Source organism: Typopeltis vanoorti, chromosome 8 (assembly GCF_054136105.1).
Source record: "Typopeltis vanoorti isolate ZY-2024b chromosome 8, IOZ_Tvanoo_1.0, whole genome shotgun sequence".
NCBI lineage: Eukaryota > Metazoa > Arthropoda > Arachnida > Uropygi > Thelyphonidae > Typopeltis > Typopeltis vanoorti.
In genome coordinates this window covers 78,514,106-78,537,309 of record NC_143556.1, presented here as the reverse complement: position 1 = coordinate 78,537,309, position 23,204 = coordinate 78,514,106, and the positions used below count along the sequence as shown (strand labels likewise).

The 23,204-nt window shown below is 33.9% G+C and overlaps 1 protein-coding gene across 1 annotated transcript in view; it reads right to left on the bottom strand.

Annotated features, from left to right (window-relative positions):
• LOC150104147 (protein Fe65 homolog) overlaps positions 1-23,204 on the bottom strand; it is a 554,216-nt gene that overhangs the window by 279,801 nt on the left and 251,211 nt on the right. The window contains exon 7 of the mRNA XM_090396406.1: positions 8,804-8,922. Within this exon, the coding sequence (XP_090252532.1) occupies positions 8,804-8,922 (119 nt within the window). The remainder of the gene's footprint in view (positions 1-8,803; positions 8,923-23,204) is intronic.

Below are 23,204 nucleotides of genomic sequence, written 5' to 3'. Positions count from 1 at the left end.
CACTTTTGAAGTGAAAACGTTTTCTTTGTTGCAGAATATTTTTACCTTTTTAAACTTTTAAATTCTTGCAATGTATGATACTATTTCTCCTTTTTTAAGACAATTTAAAATTTCTATCTTTGATTCTAAAGAAATAAAGTTTCTTTTGACTGGCGTTTTTTTATTTATTTATTTTTATTTTGTTTTTATTAGGCATTAGGGCTGGAATGTAATTCAAGACACAGAAATTATTCCAATATGGTTCTTAAGAACAAAGTATACAGAAGAATATACTGAGTTCAGTGGAATGGGATCGGTACCTGGATAGAAAGAATATCAATAGTGCATGGGAAGCATTTAAACAATACTTAAATGATGCGTTATCAGAATGTTTCCCTTTGAAGAATAAATAGGGTAGGAGTCAAATGGATGTGTAATCTTATTAAGCAAGGGATTCGTAAGAAAAGGATGATGTGGAAGGAATACAGTGTGCATAAGGATGATGTCCGTTATGAAAAATATAACCAGCAGGCTAGAATAGTCACGAGTGTTGTATGGAAAGCAAAGGCTGAGTATGAAAAGAAACTGGCTCTGCATGCTAAAGACAACCCACAAGCATTCTATCAATATGCCACAAGTAAAAGAAAGAATGAATATGAAAGAATAACTCTTCTAAATACAAATAGCATGAGGATTACAGATTAAGAAGAGGTTGTTCTATGAATGAGTGCCCATTTTGTTAAAACCTATCAACCTAGCGTACATGACATTGAGCTCACTGCTACCTCTTCACTGGATGAAGAACCTCAGGTGTATGAGGGTGAGGTATTAGAGCTATTGCACAAAGTGAATAAGAATTCAGCAATAGGGACTGATGGGATATCAGCACGTGTGCTAAAAGAGTGTTCAGCTGAACTGGCTATTCCTTTGATCAGGCTTATTGTTATTGTTCTTATTTTCAACTAGTTGGGAATATCTATTTGCATTCAGAATTGCATTAGTTCCAAGATGAGCCATTCTGGAGAGAATGTATGTTAATGTTTCTTTTGCATAGCTTAAGCACAGCAATGGTCATTTGAAAATCTTAACATTAGTTGAGATTATTTAATCACATATAGACAAAACACACAATATTTATTGAGTGCAGTTACTTTATTTGCACTCAATAAATATTGAGGCTGTTTAGTATGAGTCTCAGAACAGGGAAGATTCTGCAGGAATGGAAGGAATGTATGGCAATTCCACTGCACAAGAGTAGTGCAAAAAATGATGTATCTCACTATCGACCAATTAGTATCTCAGGAGTGGCAGTGAAGATTTTGGAAAAATTGGTTAGGGTTTGCATTCAGAAATGGGTTGACAGTGAATTTCTATTTTGCAATGAGCAACATGGATTTACTAAGGGAAGGTCATGTTTTAGCAACTTGCTCACATTCTATAACAATGTTACCATTGAACAAGACAAGGGAAATGAATACGCCATGGTACTTTTGGATTTTGTTAAGGCTTTTGACAGAATATAGCATGGTAGACTATTGCATAATTTGGAGAAAATGGGTTTGGGTTATTTAATATTAGCATGGATGAGAGGATGACTGACAGATATCAAAAAGTGGTTTATGGGGGATCCGAGTCTGCAAGGTTTAAGGGTAACAAGTGGTGTACCACAAGGTTCAGTGCTTTGTCCACTGTTATTCAATCTGTACATTAATGATATTGGGAAAGATTTGACAAGCTACATACAGTTTGCTGATGATGGAAAGATAGGAAGAGTAATCAGGAATGCTGCTGGTATACAGTACTTGCAGAATGACTTCAATAAGCTGGAATTGTGGCCATGGGAAAATGGATATCAATTCAATGTCAGTAAATATAAAGTCATTCACTTTAGAGTGATTAGATATCCAATATTGTATTATACTAGTAGGATTATGCTATAAGAAACTGATCAGGATCGGGATCTTGGAGTGTTAGTAGATAGGAAGTTGAAGTTCAGGGGCCATGTAGCAAAGAAAAATTGAAAATATAACTCAAAAGATAATTGCAATGCTGAAAAGAATGTTCACATGTAAAGATAAGGATGTCATTTTGCCTCTTTACAAAGCCTTGTTAAGACCTCACTTGGACTATTGTGTGCAGGTTTGGTCTCCTGGTTTCCGTTGTGATTCTGATATATTGGAGAGAGTGCAAAGGAGTGTGTTAAAAATGATATAGGATTGTGGAATACTGATTATGAACACAGATTGAGAATTTGTAGACTGCAAACACTAGCAAACAGGAGAAAGACGGGTGATATGATTGAGACTTAAAAACTTCTGAAAGGATGATACAGGATTTCAATTGAAGGAATTTTTCAATTTATGGAGGGTGGGGAAAAGGACAAGAGGGCATCCATGGAAACTGAAAAGGAATGTTGCTAAGAAGGGGTGAGGGCTAGATATTTCTCTCATAGGGTGGTGGTGGCAGCATGATTGGAATAGATTGCCATTGGATGTTGTGAGTGCAAGCAGTGTTAATGAATTCAAGAATAAGTATAGCTGGTGCGTGTAGTATGTGGTCTCCCTCGATGAGTCCCTGACTCCCTGGAGGTCTCTCTTAATAATAATAACACCCAGAAAAATTTATAAAGCAATAAACTAAAAACCAAAATAACCTGACAAAAACCTCAAAAGCCACAAACTACATGCTTTGAAGTTAATTTTAAATGGTCTCAAAAAAAAAAAAAAAAAGCACAAACTCAATAGCACAGAATTGAACACAGGGAATTTCCAATACTTTTTTTTTTTTTTTTAACAGCTAGTGAGTTTACAAAATCACCAGCTAGCAAGGATTTACAAAAAAAAAATGTTGAAAAATGACACCCAACATAATAGCAGAGTTCTTGGATGCCGAAGTGAAAGAGGGGATAGGCTTCGGGAGTTCTGTCATCAATTTTATCTGACAATTTCCAACACCTGGTTTGAGGAACAAAAAGAAGAATGTATACTTGTGCCAGGAATAGGAAGGTATCAAATAGATTATGAAAAAAAATAGACTTAAAAAATCAAGTACAATCATGCATTATCTGATACAGATAATGACCATAATTTGGTTTTATTGAAATGCAACCTGAAATTTAAAAAGCTGCAGAATCAAGGAAAGAGTTCAAGTGGAATATAGGTAGCCTTAAAATAGAGGAAAATCATAGAATTCATAAAAAAGAATGCTGATGAAAACATTAAAATCAGAAAGACTGGAAAGAAAAGCAGAGAAGAGTTGACCCATTTTAAAGAACAGGTCAAGAAAATAGTGATGAATCGCTCAAGATATTTTAAGCCTAACCAATGAAAGAAAAAAATACAAAACCTCTCAAAATAAAGAAAGTAAGGGGAAAAAATACACTAAATAGAAAATGTAAAGAAGCAAAAGAACAATGGCATATAGAGAAGTGCAAAGAAGTACACACTTTAACCAAGACTGGGAAAACTGATAATGCACCAACATAATAAGAAGCACAATAATCAAAAATAAACAAGAGAGCAGTATTGTAGATAAGGAAAGAAAAATTCTGAAAGATGGAAGGAGTACTTACAAGAACTCTATAAATGGAGAAGATCTTGACAATGAGGAACAAATTAGAACAACAAATAAGACTTGATGTTGAAGAAATTGGCTCAACCATATTAAAGATGAATTTGAATGGGTGCTGAATGAACTGTCTGCTAACAAGGTACTAGGTGTTGGTAACATTCCCTCAGAACTAATAAAATATTCAGAAATATAACAAATTCATACCTATTCAAGATCATAAAAGATATATACACAAAACTGGAATCATTCCAAAGACTTTACACAGTGCTCTATCTCCATTCCTAAAATAAGTAAAGCAGACAAGTGCAAAAATCATTAAACGACACATTTAATTTCACACACTTCAAAAATACTACTAAAATTACACAAAAAAGATTACCAAATGAGGCTGAAGAATATATATTCACAAGGACCAATTTGTGTTTAGGAAACAAGGAACAAGAGATGCAATCTTTAGAATGATTATTGAAAGAATATTTGAGAAGAATAAAATACGTGGATAGTTTTTCTCAACCTGAGGAAAGCGTTTTATAGTCTTAACTGAAACAAAATCTTTAAAATCCTAAAAACAGTAAAGGTAGATTGGAGAGATAAGAAGGCTCATATTCAATCTCTACAAGAACCAAGAAGTCAAAATAGAAACAACCAGCTGCAAAACTAAAGTAGCAAGGATAAGTAAAGGGTGTAGGACAAGGATGTTCTGTTTCTCCAATACTGTTTAATCTCTACACTGAAGAAACAATAAATAAATTAACAGAACTAATAGAAAAGTAATTAAGATAAATGGAATTGCAATTAACTGGCTCTGATTTGATGATAATGTAGCAGTTATTGTTGATAATAAGGACAAACTAAAATTCATCCTAATAAAGATTGTAATTTTTAATTGAAAATGAATTTAGAAATAAACAGCATCCCAAAACAAGTAACATCCTTTAAATACCTTGGGAGTGATGGAAGAAGTTAATCAGATATAAAAGCAAAAATAAGCATGGCAAAAAAAGTCTTCTATAATAAAATAAACACTCTTAGTAAAGGATTCAACTTCCATTTAAAAATAGATTGGAAAAACATACATGTGGAGTAAAGAACTACACTGTTGTGAGACTGCAGAATTTAACAAAACAAGAACACCAAAATCTGGATGCATTCTAAATTTTGGTATTGAAGGAGGACAATGAGAATTAGTTGGATAAAAGGTAAGACTAATGAAATATTTCTAAACATAGTTGAAAATAAGCAGCCATTAATAAACCACATCAATAGGTGAAGAAAAAGCCTAATGGGACACCACCTGAGGCATGCAAGACTGCTTATAGAAATGATGGATGGGACTGTGGAAGGAATGAAGCCAAGAGGAAGACCAAAATTTTCCTTTATAAGTAACTTATATCTCTAAAATTCATCTTCCACTTAGGAGGGAGATGAATTTCATTGCCCTGTGTGAGACCACACCCCACTTATTGGAGACCTGAAGTGGCTGAAAAAGTTCTATGTTCGGTCTCTATAGCAGGGTTTCCAGACTAAGTAAAAATAAATAAAACATTACAGATATATATATATATATATATATATAATAGACAAAAATAATAAAAATGGCCAAAAAAAATTATTAGCCCACCCATGGTAAAAAAATGTACTATAGGTTTGATAACCTTTTGTGGGTGGGAATCACACATAATAAATGGCTCAGGACAGGACAGGATGTCATGACCAGTAGCATATCCAGGATTTAATCTTGGGGAGAGGGGCAAGTTGAGTAGATGCTTTGAAAATACACACTACGCATCGCATAAGACCTATGACTGAGCATCTGCAATGATTGCTAATTTATAAATAGTATAGAAATAGAAGACACGACACAACATAAATTTTTTAAAAAATTAATTTTAATTAGGAAAAGAATTTTGGAAAATTTTCTAGTGTTTTTTCCCTTTTTTTTGGGGGGGGGGAGGCCCCTTTCCTCCCCTCTGGGTGTGCCACTCGTTATGACGTATACTGCTGCCAATAACCAATCTGATGTACCTGAGGTAATGTATAAAAAATACCCAAACAAAATTAATAAAAAAAATACTTAGCCCACCCATGGTTTCATGAACTATATGTTTACAACCTTTTGAGGATTAGAAGTCACACATACGAATAAATAGCAATAATATACAATATATGTATAAAAGCAGTAAGATATATGTGTAAAATATATACATATATTACTACTTTTATACATAATATATGTATAAAAGTAGCAAGCAGGAGAAAAAAAACCTGCTATTCACTGACATTTTAGAAAACAATTCAAATATATTAGCAAGAGATAGTCACAAATATAGAAATATGAAATTTAAATAGATTTTACTGAATAGAAACCATGTAGTGGTATTAAATTTAACAACTGACTAAAAAAGGAAACTAAACGTTTATTTATATAGAAATTTATATTTATTAAGTGATGTGTGATTTACTCAAAAGATTAAATTCTAAGAATTTTTAAATAAAAACACCCAACTCAATCATCATTTGTAAATAAAACATAAAAAGTAACTATATATTGTAAAATTAAGTAATATTTAATTAGGAATTCTTATTTTATTAAATCACAACTAAGTATTCTGAGAATGGCTGACAAGTTTTATGCTTAAATTGACACACACGCACGAACATACACATCATTATGCAACTAAACTTGCTTCATTAAGCATGCATTTATTTTTAGAATGACATATTAAAATGACAGTTTTGCATGCCATCCCAATTTTCAACTGAGATTCAAATCAGAAAATCAGAAGACCTTGAAAGATTCTTTCATATATTTCTTATTTTACTTTTTTTTTCCATTTATATTTTTTATGTGGATTCCACTCATGAAAAGCTATCAGCCAGCAGTACATTAATATTAGTAATGGATGAGCTTAGGGTTAGTTCACCATTTCACAAATTTTACATAGTTGAGAGTTTATGACGTGCCCTGTTGGCATCAGCATTGGTGAACACAAAAAAATACATCTGGCACTATCATTATGGCAAGTCGGGTCTAGCAAACCATGCCTTGGATACCTCTTCACACAGGATTGAATGGAAAAAGTGCTCAGAAGTCATTATAAGTCAGAGAGACTGTTTTTGGAATCAACAGCAGCTTTAAAACATACTCCAAACCTCAACAAGTATGGCTGTATAAATTTACCAAAAATATTTACTTATTTTCTCTTTACTTTTTACAACATAGATGGACTTTAAATCTTTATGTTGCCAGTTCCAATATTTTAACTTGCTACACTGTTATACCAAATTGTTATTGTTTCATGTACTGTGACAGACTGTTTTTGTGCTCTGAAGATGCTGAATATAATACCAACGAAATAGCAAATAAGTCAATAAATATTAATTTTTTTTTATCATTCTGTTTTGTTATTAGATGATAAAAGAGCTATGTTGTGCTCGTATTCCCACATATTCATATTGAGGATAGCCTTAAAACTCAGGCAAACATTTTATAATACACAATTTGTCATTGATTCTCTTTTTCATCTATTCTGCTCTTTCTATATATGAAGGATGTTCTCCAGCTGACAAAAAATCCAATGTACAATTTTGCTGATGAGAGTACACTACACTACCTGTTTATCATTTTACAAAGTTTACACCACAAAAATCAAAGAAAAATTCCAAAAGATCAACTTCTACAAAATAAAGTTCTCGTCTCCAAACTATTCTTAAATTATTTATTAAGTTATTAGAATCTCTATCCTCTTTCATTTTTCACATAAAAGAATCCTTTAATTTCCCTTTTACTTTTGATAACATTCAAATCTCTAGACAAGATGAGCATACTCTCTTCTTAATGTACAGATGTCTCTTGGCATAAACCTATTACAAATAATAATAATAATTATTATTATTATTATATGAGCACCTCCATGGAGTCCGAAGACTCATCACAGGAGATCCAATCTATCATAACTCTCCTTGAACCCATTACAGACAAAGCACTCACAACTGACTCTGGCAATCATTACACTCATTCACAACTCTCCAAGCAAAAAATCTAGTCCTCACACACCCCTACTAACTACACCTTTATTCAACTTCCAGTCTATTTAAATCATCCTACAAGCTCTCCACATCACCTTGATTAACTATTACTCTACTTAATTTCACATCAGTAAACAACTGAATATTTTCTTATATTGGTCCCAGCACTGAACCTTGTGGCATACCACTAGTCATCTGTTTTTGTCTTGATTCTGCCATTCCACATACCCCTTTTTGATATCTGTCCAGCAGATGCCCTCTTAACTACTTAACCAGTGTCATATCCATCCCTATTTGTTCTAATTTGTATAATAGAGTTCCATGTGGATTCTATCAAATGGCTTTGCTAAATCCAGCAAAATCATCATGTAGTCATTTCCTTTATCTAACTCAGCTGTTACTCTATTATAAAAAGTTAGTAAATTACTAAGGCATGATTGACCCTTCACAAAGCCATGTTAACCCTCATACAATATCATATTTTTATCTACCCATTTTTGAATTCTTTTTTTTACCAATTTTTCTAGTACTTTTATCAACATGCCTGAGATACTGATTAATCTTTAATTTGCTACTGCAGTCTTAGCACCTACCTTATGCAAAGGAATTATTTTTACCTCTTTCCATTCCCTTGGAACTCAACCAAAACTGAGACTTCAATTAAAGAACCTAGTCAGAGGCACTGATTGCACATTCTCAAAAAAACCTAGCTGATATCCCATCTAATCCCACAGCTGTATTTACACTATAGTTGGAGGATTATGAGTAGTGGAGACAGTGAGTTATATGTAGTCAGAAGATTAAATAGGGGAGATGGTGAGATGTGTGTTAGTGGAGTAGAGTGCACTCCTATGATGAGTTCATGAACTTTTTGGAGGTGTCACATAATAAAAAGATAATGAGTTACCATTAGAAAAAAAAGATTTTTACTCTTTTTTATTTTTTCAATGCAGCAAAGTGTTTTAATAAGAAATTCCATTCTTTATTTAAAAAACACTAATTGCATTTTAATCTAAAAGAATATATAAATAAAATAAAAATAAGATAAGATTTACCGACTACAATGACACCATCAATAATAAAATCCTATGAAACCCAGCAAGAAATGGCAGAAAAAAAATCTGGAGCAATAAAAACACTTCACATTACAAGGTCTCCATTTCTCATTATTACAAAAGTACTAAAATTTAAAGTAGGATGAAAAAATTGACAAATTTTTACATACTATATCTAGGTCCCGACATATATGTGTAGGAGGAATCTTCTGACTGGGAGGCAGAGGTGCTGGTGGATCTCTTTGAATGGTTCCACTGCTGATGTGCCAGTAGTAAGGACCACAATCATCTGTTAAAACATGCACGATAATATTAAAATATGAGGGTTTTTTTTAAATAAAAGAGAGTAATTAAAAAATAACTTAGAAAATAATATAACTTGTCCTGTACTTATAAGAAGTTTTAACTTAAATTATATTTTTATTTCTCCTTAAATCACTTAACAGGATCTAAATGAACATTTAATATATCACCAATGGAAAAAACTTATTTAATCACTTTATTAGGAATATTTATAGATGGGATGTTACTTACTGACAGGCATTAATATAACAGTGTCATGTGATTATCATAATCATTTGACACTGCATAAAAGGCTGTGAGATAAACACTGAGGTATTAATAGTGATATTTTTGAATGAAGAATGGGAAGACACCACAATTAATGATACTGACAATGAGGTAGGATACCTAGCACATCAAAACAGCAAATATTAATATTAGAAACAAAAGTATCTAAAACCTTTGCTATTTCTTGGCTAAGCAGCAAAAAGTGGGCCACAGACAACAAAACAATCAGCCAGTACAATATCCATGGAAACTGAAAAACTGTACAAAAGAAATCTGTACAATTAATTAAATCCTAGTGTTTAGGCTTACACACACACACACACAGGCACACTTCAGTAACAAAGATGAAGAAACCAGAGAGAGAGAGAGAGAGATACAGGAGATCTAGAATCCTACAATTATGCCCCCTATTGGCGTTGGGAGTTCTTGATCATTGGGTTGACTGTCTGCACGAGGGTTTCCCATATGAGGAGGAGGGGGTTTAAACAACCATATCTGTTTAAGTTCGGGTAGTTGGTAAGAGTTGCAGCTGATTCCAGGAAAAGTCTCTCAAACTTGAATTTACTTCAGTGGAGTATGGCAGCTTTTTATCAGCGGATTCTGTGCTGGGTATCCAGGGCATGGTCTGCTAATTGTGAGTGGCCATAGTGGTGAAATCGGATGTGACTTCACAGTTGCGCTGACAAGGAAATTTGGTGGGTTTTAAAAGGGTAGCCTATTTCCAAAATTTCTTACATTGAACACTTCATAGAAAAATTCCTCCGGAATTCTCACATTCAGTTTTATTACCCCATTTACAGATAGGTATTATGAGCTCTGCTCCAATCATCTGCAATTTCACCCTAATACCAATCCTTTTGAATTATGAAATGCAGCCACTATAAAACTTTTATACCTTCATATTTCAGCATTTATGGATGAATACCACTACTCTGGCTGCATTTCCACATTTCAGATTTTTGATGATATTTTCTATCAGTGTCACGTCACTTCTTGTTTCATTTAGTAAGCATTCAAAGTAATTACTCCAAAATATCATATTTAGAATATTTTTATCTTCAGTTTTCATATCACGCTTATCATCGGTTTACAGTCCTTTCCTCCATTTCTAAGCTTTTTTTTTTTAATAACAACCAGAAAAATTTGCTGCCTTACTGATATTTATCTTCTATATAACTATAGGTTAGGTAATTATAATAAGCTTCGGAGTGAGCTTAGAGCTATCCCATGGCAGAACATATTGCAGGGGAAAGATGTTAGCAGTGCATGGGATAAAATCAGCAGGTATCTGAGGAAGGCAATATCAGAATGTATTCCCATGGTCAGGAAGACAAACAGGCTTGATGTGCAAAAAAAGAAAATATTATGGAGAATTTACAAGGAGAAAGGCGATCAGTACACCCACAAGCAGTACAAGGCTCAAACTAGGAAGGTTACCAGCATAGTAAGAAAAGCTAAATCAGACTATGAGAAGACCTTATCCGTGGAGATCAAGCAAGGGTAATCCCAAAGAGTTCAGCTACGTAGCAAGTAAAAGGAAGAATGACTTTGGAAGGATAACCTTAGTGGGTGCTGATGGTATTGAGGTGACCAATTCAGATGTAATAGTAGAGTTACTGAGTGATCACATTTCAAAAGTCTATCACCAAAGTGAGGATATCTCTGTACCTGTAGCAATAACTAATGTGAGAATTGAAGGTAAGAAATCAGAGGTACTTAGGATATTGCAGAATTTAAATGCAAACACTGCTGTAGGTTTAGATGAAATATCAGCTCAGGTGTTGCGTGAATGTGCAAAGGAATTGTAATCCCTCTTACTTGATTATTTAACTTAGGTTTGAACTCTGCTATGGTCCATAATAAATTTAGTTTAATCCTTTATCCAAGTGTAAGTATACTATTATAAGTATACGATAGTATCTGAAGTATCTTCAGGACTGAGGCAACTCGTGGTAAAGGTGGACTAAGCTCTCATCACTTGTCTTAGTATCTCTCATAATGCAAAGCACATCTTCTTGCAGACATGTATAATGTGATGCATTAAGGGAAGGACCACTACCCAGACTGGTTTGACCTTTATTGAGGTCTCGTCGGTGGGAGCCAGACCCAGAGATGATGATACTAAGGTGGAAGTAATGGAGAAGTCATATTTACCTATATGAGTGGCTAAAAGGTGTCTCACCTTATTATTAAATTACTCTGGATTAGAGAAAGATGTTGGAAGTTTTTTAAGCAACTCATATAGGTAAATATGACTTCTCCATTACTTCCACCTTAGTATCATCATCTCTGGGTCTGGCTCCCACTGACGAGACCTCTATAAAGGTCGAAACCAATCTGTGTAGTGGCCCTTCCTTTAATGCATAACATTATGCATGCCTGCAAGGAGATGTGCTTTGCATTATGGGAGATACTAAGACAAGTGATGAGAGCTTAGTCCACCTTTACCACAAGTTGCCTCAGTCTTGAAGATAATTCAGACACAAAGTTTGTTTGCTTACACTTGGATAAAGGATTAAACTGAATTTATTATAGTCTAACCAAGTGGGAAAAAACTTCCAACATCCCCAGGGAGCGGAAGGAAGGCAAAGTGGTTCCTTTGCATAAAGGTGGCTCTAAGACTGCGGTAATGAATTACAGACCAATCACCATCTCGGGTGATTGGTCTGTAATTCATTACCACAATTCAAGAATGGGTGAATCAGAATAGGATACCCTATAGGGGCCAACATGGTTTTGTTAACGATCGATCCTGCCTTGGCAATTTATTAACTTTTTATAATAGAATGACAATTGAGTTGGACAAAGGAAATGGCTACACAGTGATACTTCTGGATTTTGAGAAGGCTTTTGACAGGATATCCCATGGAATACTGTTGTACAAATTAGAGCAGATGGGGATTGATACTAAACTGGTGATATATATATATAAGAGAATGGCTCATGGAGAGATAACCAGAAAGTAAAGTAGTGTATGGAGGAGCAGAGGCCAGGATGTGGCAGGTGGCCAGTGGTGTGCCTCAGGGCACTGTGTTTGGGCCGTTTGTGTTTAATTTGTGCATAAATGATATAGGAAATGATTCTTTCTTTTAAAGTTACACGGTGATCAGCACTCATATTTGTAAATTTAGGGACACAAAAACACACGTGTTGAACAGATTATTTTATTAATTACTAATAAAATAAAACTTGACGTTTCGACCTCTATATCGAGGTCATCATCGGAAGAATACAACTGTATAAGGAACCAAGCTACATGCTCATGCCCTGTATACCGGTAAAAATCTACGTAGTTAATAAATCTTTTTCCTAGCCTGACCTCTAGTGATAAGAATAAAAAAATAAAATAAAAATAAAAAAATAAAATAAAAATAAAATAAAAAATAAAATAAAATAAAATAAATTAATTAAAAAAAAAAAAAAAATATATATATATATATATATATATATATGTTATAAATAAATATATACAACTGCAATAAACTGCTAAAGTCCTCATGTATTAATATTCTTCTGGATAGTTCTTCTGATTGTTATAAAATGATTTCTTTCAGTTGCTGTTGAATGTTCCAAACACTTCACCAGGTTGTCTTCTTGTAGTGGGAATTTTCTAAGGCTAGTTTAGGTTGTTATACAGGTTGTAGATGGGTCCTCCACATTCTTGAAATGGTTAGGCCATTTCCATAATCCATGGACATGTGACCCACAAGCAGTGCAGCCTCTATGGTAAGCTAAAGATACGTGCTTCCTTGTTAACGAATCGACTAGCCTTTTTGAAACAATGTAGAGACAGCAACGTAATACCTAACTGCATTAAACTAAAGAAGAAGTTTAAATCAGCCAAAGCGCTCCGTATTTATGCCCAGTTGGAAAAAGCCTTGTTATGAGAACAAATCCACGAGGCCCGTAAAAATCTAACATCCACCCAAGCCAAAGTTCTACAACTTAAATTTGAATTATCCGGCTACATTATTCCAGAAATTTGGGAGATTCTAGACAGGATCACTGACGACTCGGCCAAGCACTCATTACTGAAAAACAAAGAAAAATTAGTAATGAAATTTCAAGCCCTACAACAACAGAAAAGCACAAGACCATCAAGACGCCATTACGAAAGGAACAGCCAATCGCCCACAAACAATGTTAGGAGCAACCAACCACCATCGGATCACTGCTTGGTTATCAACCAATCAAACCACCATCTCACCCAAGGTGAACTCTCGCTGCTAAAGAAAGGTTTGAACTACGCCATTGCTCCGAGGTCAGTAAACAAACTTGATATCGTGTATCATATCGAGAGAGGTTTAAGATCCCTCCCCACCATTCTGGCTGATAAAATATGAATGGAAACATCGTGTATACTAAATTCTAACAAAAAACTAAGCACCAACTTAAACAAAACCGAAAATCTAGTCCTTAAATCCTTAAAAAATAACCAAGAAATTATAATCACGAAAGCAGATAAAGGCAATGCCACTGTCCTTTTAGACCGTACAACATATATTGAAAAAATGAAATTTAATTTCTTGCTTTTCACTTTAATATGAAATTCATTTTCATCCTGCTCAAAACTAAATGTTAATCGCTTCATGTTTCAAATCCCCTGTATATTTTTGTATCCTGAATCTGCGTGAAGATATTGCTATCAACAATAACATAGTGAATACGATTTTCAAATTTGTTGTATCTTCTCTATGAGAATCTGTATATATCTTTGTTAGATAACTAATCCATGTCCTGAATAAAAATCCATAAAATACCATTATTATTATTATTATTAGCTTTGCTCTTTTCTCCAAACTTATCAAGCACATTTCTATATGTCTGGTTTATTTATTTATCGTATGGCTTGTACACATGGTTAAAAGACAATAAGATATAATACACATGAGTATAGATAAGATACACATATATGATTAAAAAATACATGTCTGGTATTCACTTCCTACTCTGCTATTTAGATCTTCAAGGAAAAAACTTGGGTCCTTGTTGACTAATGACACAAAAAATTTCTCCACTTCTTTTGTGGAACCATTTGTGGGGACCATAGAAATAAAGAAGTTTCACTGTCCAATTTCTCATTTTCTTTCTTTTAAGGTTACACAGTGATCAGCATTCATATTTGTTAAATTAGGGACACAAAACACACGTGTTGAAAAGATTATTTTACTGATTAATAATAAAATAATAACCTTACGTTTCGACCCCTGTATTGAGGTCATCTTCAGAAGGATACATTCAGAAGTATAAGAACAAGCTACATGCTATTGTACTCTATACAAGTAAATTACATCTACGTTGTTAACTAATCTTTTTTCTTAGCCTCTAGTGGGAAAAAATAAATAAATAAAATTAAAAAAATAAATAAATAAAATAAAATATATAAATAAATAAAATAAATAAAATAAAAAAATAAATATTTTTTATTTATTTATTTTATTTATTTTTTTAATTTAATTAATTAATTTTTACCCCACTAGAGGGCAGGCTAAGAAAAAAAGATTAGTTAACAACGTAGATGTAATTTACTTGTATAGAGTACAACAGCATGTAGCTTGTTCTTATACTTTTGAATGTATCCTTCTGAAGATGACCTCAATACAGGGGTTGAAACGTAAAGTTATTATTTTATTATTAATCAGTAAAATAATCTTTTCAGCACGTGTGTTTTGTGTCCCTAATTTAACAAATATGAATTTCTCATTTTGATCTTTGTACACTTCACTTTATTTGAAATTGTCTACAAATCCAGAAGATTATTTAGTGTTGAATACTACAGCTACACCTTCCTTTGCCTATTCATTACTGCCTGCATATAACATCTTGTAGTTCCTATTTAAAATAGTCTCACGAGTTTCTTTGTTTCAGTAGCACTGATTATATCAACATGATACTTCTCTAATTCTTCTGCCTGCTTCACTTCATTTCTGTTGATACCTCTTATGTTTATGGTATGTATCTTCAGTTTTGCTGATATTAAGTTTGAGCTTGTGCCAGCAGTTAATTTTTTTTACTGTTTGCCATAGTCCCTAAACAAAAACAGTGGTTTTTTTATTTAATCAGATAATGCCATAGCTGTCATGACATTTCATCTTGTTGTACCAACACTACCTTTCGGCTTAAGCCGATACAGGAGACAATCTGGTTGGCTAAATCCCAACTCACAACCAAACTGTATTCTAGTTAATTCCAAATTGTGTTTATTCAATCTCCAATCAGATACCAATGGTGTGTACTACAAGAAGTTAAGGATTGGACATTAGGTAAAAATTCCTCCTTGATTCTCCATATTCCTTAAAAAGATCTGTGGAGGTTCCCTCTCATTTACTTAAGCATCATCTGATCTGATAAATCCAAATTACAGTTATATTAGGAAATTATCTTGATGAAAGGACCAAATGTTGGAAAAGTTGTAGTGTTCGGGTGAGGAAACTAAGGATATGAAGCAAGTGTACTGTTCATTTTCCTGCTTATTTTGTCTGTCTCCTGGGAACCCTGCCATCCCCAAGTGAATCCTGCTAACTTAGCTTCACTCAAAAATCTGCTATGTATGTTTTCTGAATTCAGATGAAATCTGAACTTAAGTCTGTCCAATAAAAAAAAAACTCATATCATAATAACATGATACCAGCTATTTATAAGATACTTATAAGGTTTCATAATTTTATCATGAGCCACCTTGGGATTGCACACTTTATCAATGCAGATTCTGAACTAAGTTTTAAAGTGCAAACATTATTTGCTAACTTGATATAAATAATAAATATTTATTATCCAACCCCGAAATAAAATGCGAAGCCTTTTTCGTTGCTCTAATCATTAATTATGATTAGAGCAACCTGGTATGAAATCTTGTATACTCTAGCCACTTTTCACAATTTTGTGCAAGTTCATAGTGCAAACACTGTTTCCTAGGTATAAAATAACAGCAGACATTTATTATCTGCTTAAATGACTTCACTGAAATAACTAACCATTATATTTAAAACAATAAATCACCTAGTATAACATTCTGCACCATTAACTCTTTGTGTTAGAGTTCATTTCTTTCCATATACAAGGTCTCAAATGTTGCAGGTGTGGATTAATTATTTCTATACATCATGTAGTTTCGTTCCTTGATTTGTTATACTGTTGTGCACCTTTCTTCATAGTTTTTGACTAAAGGCAGTAGCTTTCTGCCACATTTACAATCAACAGCATATCTAATGAAAAATGAGCAATATTAGAATGAGGATATGAAAAGTGGATGGGACTGAAGAAAAGGTGATGCAAAAAATCAGGTGTGGCTGTGTTGGAGCACGGCCAGAGGGGTTTTACGTGAATACATCATGCCAGCAGATTATATATGTGTTGGGAAGTGTAAATAAATGAAAACAAGTTTAATAATCGATTATAATTTTATTTATCATAGGTCTATGGTAAGAGAAGTAAGATACAAACGGTAGACAAGATATATCCAAGTTTCTGGTGAAAGTCAAATCAATACAAGAGTTACCTAGCGTGGTCACTGTGGTCTGAGCATAAGTGAGATTAAACTCGCGTTCCATAAAGTCGGTTTTGTGACACATCGACATTGAAGTCACCGGTGATGATGATGGGTGTATGCAGGTCTGGCTCGATACTAGGGATTATTTTCTTTATGTTTTTCGAATATTGCAGCAGGGATTGATAGATACAACATTCTATCGCTGACGATGAAGTGTTCGGATGAATGTATACACAGCTCTGAGGACAAATTTAGATACACAGTCGATCGTTACGTTGTCCAGGCATATATCTCCCTGTGATGGTTCTTCTAAGCTTACGACTGACATCAATGGTAGCGATACATTGACAACTGGTGAAGCTGTTGAGGTTCCTGTATATGGCGACTCCACAGGAGGTGTGTCTGGACCATGACGAAGTTGATGGTTGATTGTGTCGCATTTCTATGGCTGTATTCTTACATGCTTTAAGTTCAAAACCAGATACAGTCGCAGGTGTTGCATCATCCATCCAGGTTTCAATGACAGTAGTCAGATCTGTTCATAATGGACTCAGTTTTGGTATCTTCGGCGTGCTCCACCAAACCCTGTGCATTGATCACTGAGACAAGTAAGACTCCCCGCTGTGAGTTTTCGCCATTCTCATGATCATCATCTACTTTTAATATCTGGACCTCCTCTGTGATGGCAGCAGTCAATGATCATTGACCACAGAACTGTCAACTAGCGTAACCAGCATCGGTAAGTGGTGTTTCTTCATTCTCTCATATTCGTCGCGTATCTCACCAACAGTGGGTGCTGAATTTCCGTAACGGTGATAAAATTTATAATCATCTCTCTCGTTAGTCAAATACAGTCTGAAGTGCTGGCACCATCAGTAACGTGCTGCGCCGCTTCCAATTTCTTTTGCTCCCAATACATCCTTATTCATTCCAACCTAGATATGGGGATATTATTGGAAAGCTGATGAGCTACTCTTTCCCATTGTAGGCATTCGGCATATTTCTGGCTGGCTTTCCGATGAGTATAGGTGGACATTGTGTAATTTCTGCAATTTTTCAACTTCAATCCACATTTTCTTCACCAATACTGTATTGAAATTTAAGTATTATGTGTTAAATCGATAGATCTTGACGAGAGCTGTTGATTGACACTAAAGCAAGCATCATACCACGACAGAGTGCAAAGTTATACTGAGTGGAAGTTTCTGAGGCGCACTAGATCGTACACAAAATGGCAGAGCCCCCACTGCCACCCACGGGGCGCAGCAAGCTATCTATCTGAAGGTCACTGGCGAATCTTTAATCCCTCAGCTATCGAATGATATAAGTTTGGTTGGGCTACCTTTAATACTTTAGAAATTATTAAACCAAACCTTATCGAATTATTTCGTTACACTCAACTTTTCGTCCCGTACCCTCCTAGTACTGTTCTGAATTTAAAGACGTATTCACGTCAAAAAGTGTTAAATGGAGAACGAGTGCAATCATGAGAGAAAATCTCAATGGGATGACTCCATTTGCGGCACATGGGTTCCCTAAAAGTGGAAAAAAAAAGAGAAAACATTTGCATCTGGCAGGGAGAGGGAGGATTTCAAGGTATTTGTCAGTTTGACTTCATTAAATTAGGAGGATAATATTTGCATAGGGATAGAATGTAAGAGAGGTAGATTTATAGATAAGTCAAAAGACAGCAGGAGGAACAATTATAAGAGACAAGACTGCTGATGATAGTAGAAAAACTGTCAAACAAGAATGGAAATCTGGCATGGAAACAATAAGAGGATCTTTAGAGGCAGTGCACAAAATAAATACTGCTGGATGTCTGAGAATGCAGAATATTAAAATGAAATGTATATGCAGGTTAGCTTGACAAGGGAAAGACAAGTAATCATAATGGAAGACTTTAAATATAGGAACAGAAACTAGAAGGGAGGGGGAGAGTACATGTGAGAGGAAAAAAATGGAACATTATTATATGGATTTCTCCAGGAAATGGATACAGAATAATTCTTGAAGATACAGCAGGACAAACTCACATAAGCAGTCTCTGTTTTGCAGATGATGTTGTGCTTGATCAACTAATATTCAGATTTCCCAAAAACACCAAGATAACTTATGTAAAAATACAGCACTGATTGGGTTGGCAGTCAACAGCAGTTAAATTAAAGTCCTAAACAGTGGTTTCACGTATATAAGCACTGTGACACCCCCAAGGAAAAAAATCAAATTTTGTTTGTGTGTATAAATAATAACAATGCTTACAACATTATATAAATGCAATACAACATGTTAAAGGTTACAGCTCATGTTTTGACATTGATTGAATAGCTAATAACTGGAATTGTTCGATTAACGCTATAGATACGAAACAAATGCACTGCGATCTAACGTAGCATCGGAATTATCACGTTCGGCCAATTGCAGCTAGACTCGCCGATATTCGTTTGCACTTGTGATTGCACGTTACATGTGATTCTGACACTGCTAGTTTGTGTAGTGTCGCTTACAGATAAATCGTATGCTTGCGCGCATTCTTTTTGTCAGATATGAAACTTTTATTATTGGTGAGTGTTCACCTTTTTCTGTATATATACCCTCCAAACATTTTCATCTTCTGCAGCTCGTGCTTAATATTACTCATCCATCTACCTTTTACCTGATTAACTCTCCTTATTCTAGGTAAATAGTTTTATACTGCTTCCTCTAGATAACCCTTAACTATATCCCAAGCTCTACTAACATCCTTACCCTGCAGTGTTTTATGCCATGGCACAAATTAAAGTTTCTTTCTAAGTTTGTCATAATCACCTTTCACCTGACTTTCATCCAATTTGTGAAAGTGACCATGTGGTTATGTTTTATAATCTCTTACAATGTTTTACAATGGTACATAGCTTTATATCTCTGTATCCCAAAGTGTAATGCCTTGCATTTATTAATATTAAAACTACAACCCTACTCATATGTCCAAGCTAAAAGTGTATTCAAATCTTTCTGTAAAGAATTAACATCAGCACCACTCCTAATAATTCTACTTAACTTTGTATCACTTAACAATCCAAGCTTTCATATCTCATAGCAAGAATGCCTTTTGGTTGGAAAGACCTGGGTTCGCATCCCATCTAGGACGTTAAGTATCTTTATCAGGGCTTTTTCAACTGAAGGTGAGTTAGTCAGTCTCATATGGAGGTAGAGGGTTTTTTTTCTTCCAGAAAGTTTTTCATCCCTGAGAAGAGGCAAACTGGCCGTTAGAACACATGCAATTAACATACATAATTCACTAGCCTCATAGCCTGAGTTGCTTCGGCCATAAATCTAAATAAACCAAACCTCCAGTCAATTCATATGAAATATTGTTTTCTTATAGGTTTCAATGTTTACATTTCATTCTGTATTTCATGTGATTTATCTCAAATCATAGAATCAGTCTGTTCAGTTTTTTAACATTTATGTAAACTACACTTAATCAAGATTTTGGTTTAAAAAAGCATACAAGATGTAATTTTTGGTATCAGGTGCTTAATGCATGCATGCATGAACGAATGTATTAAAATAATGTCAAAATTTGAGTATCATGACAAACAGAGAGAGAGAGAAATGATAGCTCATTATGGATGACTCCAGGAAATGCAGGGCCGCTACTTGCATGTGTACATTAATGCCAGAAGCATCAGAAATAATGATGAGGAGTTCTTAGCATTGGTAGATGAAGTAAGACTAAACTGGCATTAGTAAGACCTAGCGGACAGAGAAAGATATTATGACTCCAGGAAATGCAGGGCCGCTACTTGCATGCATGTACATTAATGCCAGAAGCATCAGAAATAATGATGAGGAGTTCTTAGCATTGGTAGATGAAGTAAGACTAAACTGGCATTAGTAAGACCTAGCGGACAGAGAAAGATATTACATGAATAGAATTTGGCTGGTTCAGTGTACATAGGTAAGACAAAGGAAGATTTGCTTCTTGAGATTGTAAAAGGCTTAAATCCAACCAGGGTAGAAAAGTCAATTAGCAATACAGGCAATGGGTTTCTGGCTGTTTGTTGTCATTTTATGCTGATTGCTGGACAATGGCCTCTGCCATTCAGTCCTATCTTGAGCTTTTCTATGCTCAAGTAAACACAGGATGTTACTATATCAATTTCCCATTGTTCTATATATATACTGTCTTTTTGGTGATGTATTTATTATACATTATTTTCGTTTTGTCTTTGTTTATATTTAATCTTAACTTTCTGCATTCAATTCGTTGGTAATTTGTTGAAGTTCTTCTGCTGAGCTTCCTAAAAGAAATGCCGTGAGCAAACTGTATGTGATTTCTCATTTACTATAATTCCTATATTTTTCCAATACAGATTTTTAAAAATTTCTTCTAGCTGCTGTAAATAATTTAGGCGAAATAGCATCTCCCTGTCTGACTCTCATTTTTATAGGAAATTTCAAAGTTGTTCCTGATTTATAGATTTAGTTGAATTTATATATATATGACACATCAGTATAGGTTTTTTTTTTCAATTACTTGATTTTTTAGGGTTCTAAAATAGCTAATGATTGAATCAAATGCCTTTTCAAAATCAATAAATGCCAGATCTAAGGATTTTGATATTCATTTGGCTTTTTAATGAATTGTCTTGTTACATCTATAAGATCAATTGTAATGTAATGTTTTTCTGAATCCTGCTTGTTCTGGAGATTAGCAAAAATCAAGCTCATTTTGTATTCTGTTAATAATGATTTTTATAAACACTGACATGAGTGGTCCACCATCTGGTTTCAGAAATTCTATCAGTATCTCATCTTCACCTGGTGTCTTTCCACTACTCATACTACCCACTGCATACTGACGTTCTTTTAAAACACCAGGGTGTATTTCTTCCTCTTTTATAAAGGGATACCGCATTTTTATTTTCATATTGGCTTAAGTTTTGGGAATCATAATATAATTTGGCAGAAAAAGATTCTATTCTTCTTATGATCTGTTGTTCTTCTTTAATCAGTACTCAATTTTCATCTTTAAGGGCTATTAATTTATTTTGTCCTATGGCAAACTCTCTTCTCGCTCCTTTTAGACTCACATTGTTTTCTAATGTAATTCTGATTTCCCTTCTTCTGAAGTTTATAATTTCTTGTGTCATCATTTTCCTTACTGTTTTACATATGAGGGGTGGTGGTCTGGAAAGTTCTGATAAACAACTAGAACAAAATGATATTAAAGCAATTGATATAAACACAAGAAAGAACATACTAATAGCAGAGTTATGAAGGTAACACTTATGTTCTTATATCCTGTATGCTCTTTTTTGTGATTATATCAGTTGCTTTAATATCATTTTTGTTCTAGGTGTTTATCAAAACTTTCCAGACCCCCCCCCCCCATCAATAGCCCTTAGAATTCTATTCTATTTACCTTGCCTAAGATCCCTTTTCATTTCTCTTCTCTTTCTGAGAAGGTTTAGGGTTTCTTCAGATAATTTTCTTTCACCCTTAATTCCAACAATCTCTCTGGAATTATTTAGTAGAGTTATTATTTGGTAGTTTTTAACCAGGTCTTTATTCATATCAATGTTATAAAATTTTTCTCTTTCTGGACTCTGTTTAATAAGAATCTTTTACTTTTAATCAGTTTGTCTTTCTCATCTTTTGTTGATAATAATGTTTAATCTCACTCCCTGTATTGAAACTATGTACGAAACCTGTGTATTGAATAATATATTTTTATTAGTTAAAATATAATCTATTTCATTAAACATATCTACATTTGAACTTTGCAACATCCATTTCCAATCCTTTTCCTTCTTTTTTTGAAAGTATTCATTAAATAGAGACCTCTGCTTTCAGCAAATTCTGTTAATCTTTTTTCCACTTTTATTCCTCTGGTCCACATATTTCCCAATTGATGCTATATGTGCACTGCTTTTACCTACATTACCAGTGAAGTTTCTCATCTAGATCATAAAAAGAATGTATCATTGCTATTTAGTGGTTGGACTGACGTTGTTGCATAAACTTGTATAATTCTAAACTTGTGACATCCATTTATTTTAAGGTAGAGTTCTGTAATTCTGTTTGTGGTGTATTTTATCTCTTGTATTTGATCTTTTATGAAGCAAATAATTAGGAGGCCAATTCCTCAATCGGATCTTGGATTATACTACAACTATAGAGCAGTATAATTCCAATGGCATTCTTTAGATTGATCCTATTTTTTACCAAATCTCCAAGTTTCACTCAATCCAAATTTGTGTTCACAATCCAAAGATCTTTTCTGCCTTCCCATAGTAACTCTTCTAGTTGTGTTTGTCCCAATAATGGTTCAAGGACAATTCATCAGGGAAAAAATTTGCTGAAAAAAACATTCGCTAGAAAACTGAAACGATATTGCATTGATATCGACATATGAAAATTAAATTCGGTGTAAGAATAAAGTTCACAAAATATAGTTTTTTATGTATTATTTGTTTAGATTTTAATTAGATTTTCATAATATTTTCATTCTTATACAATAAAAG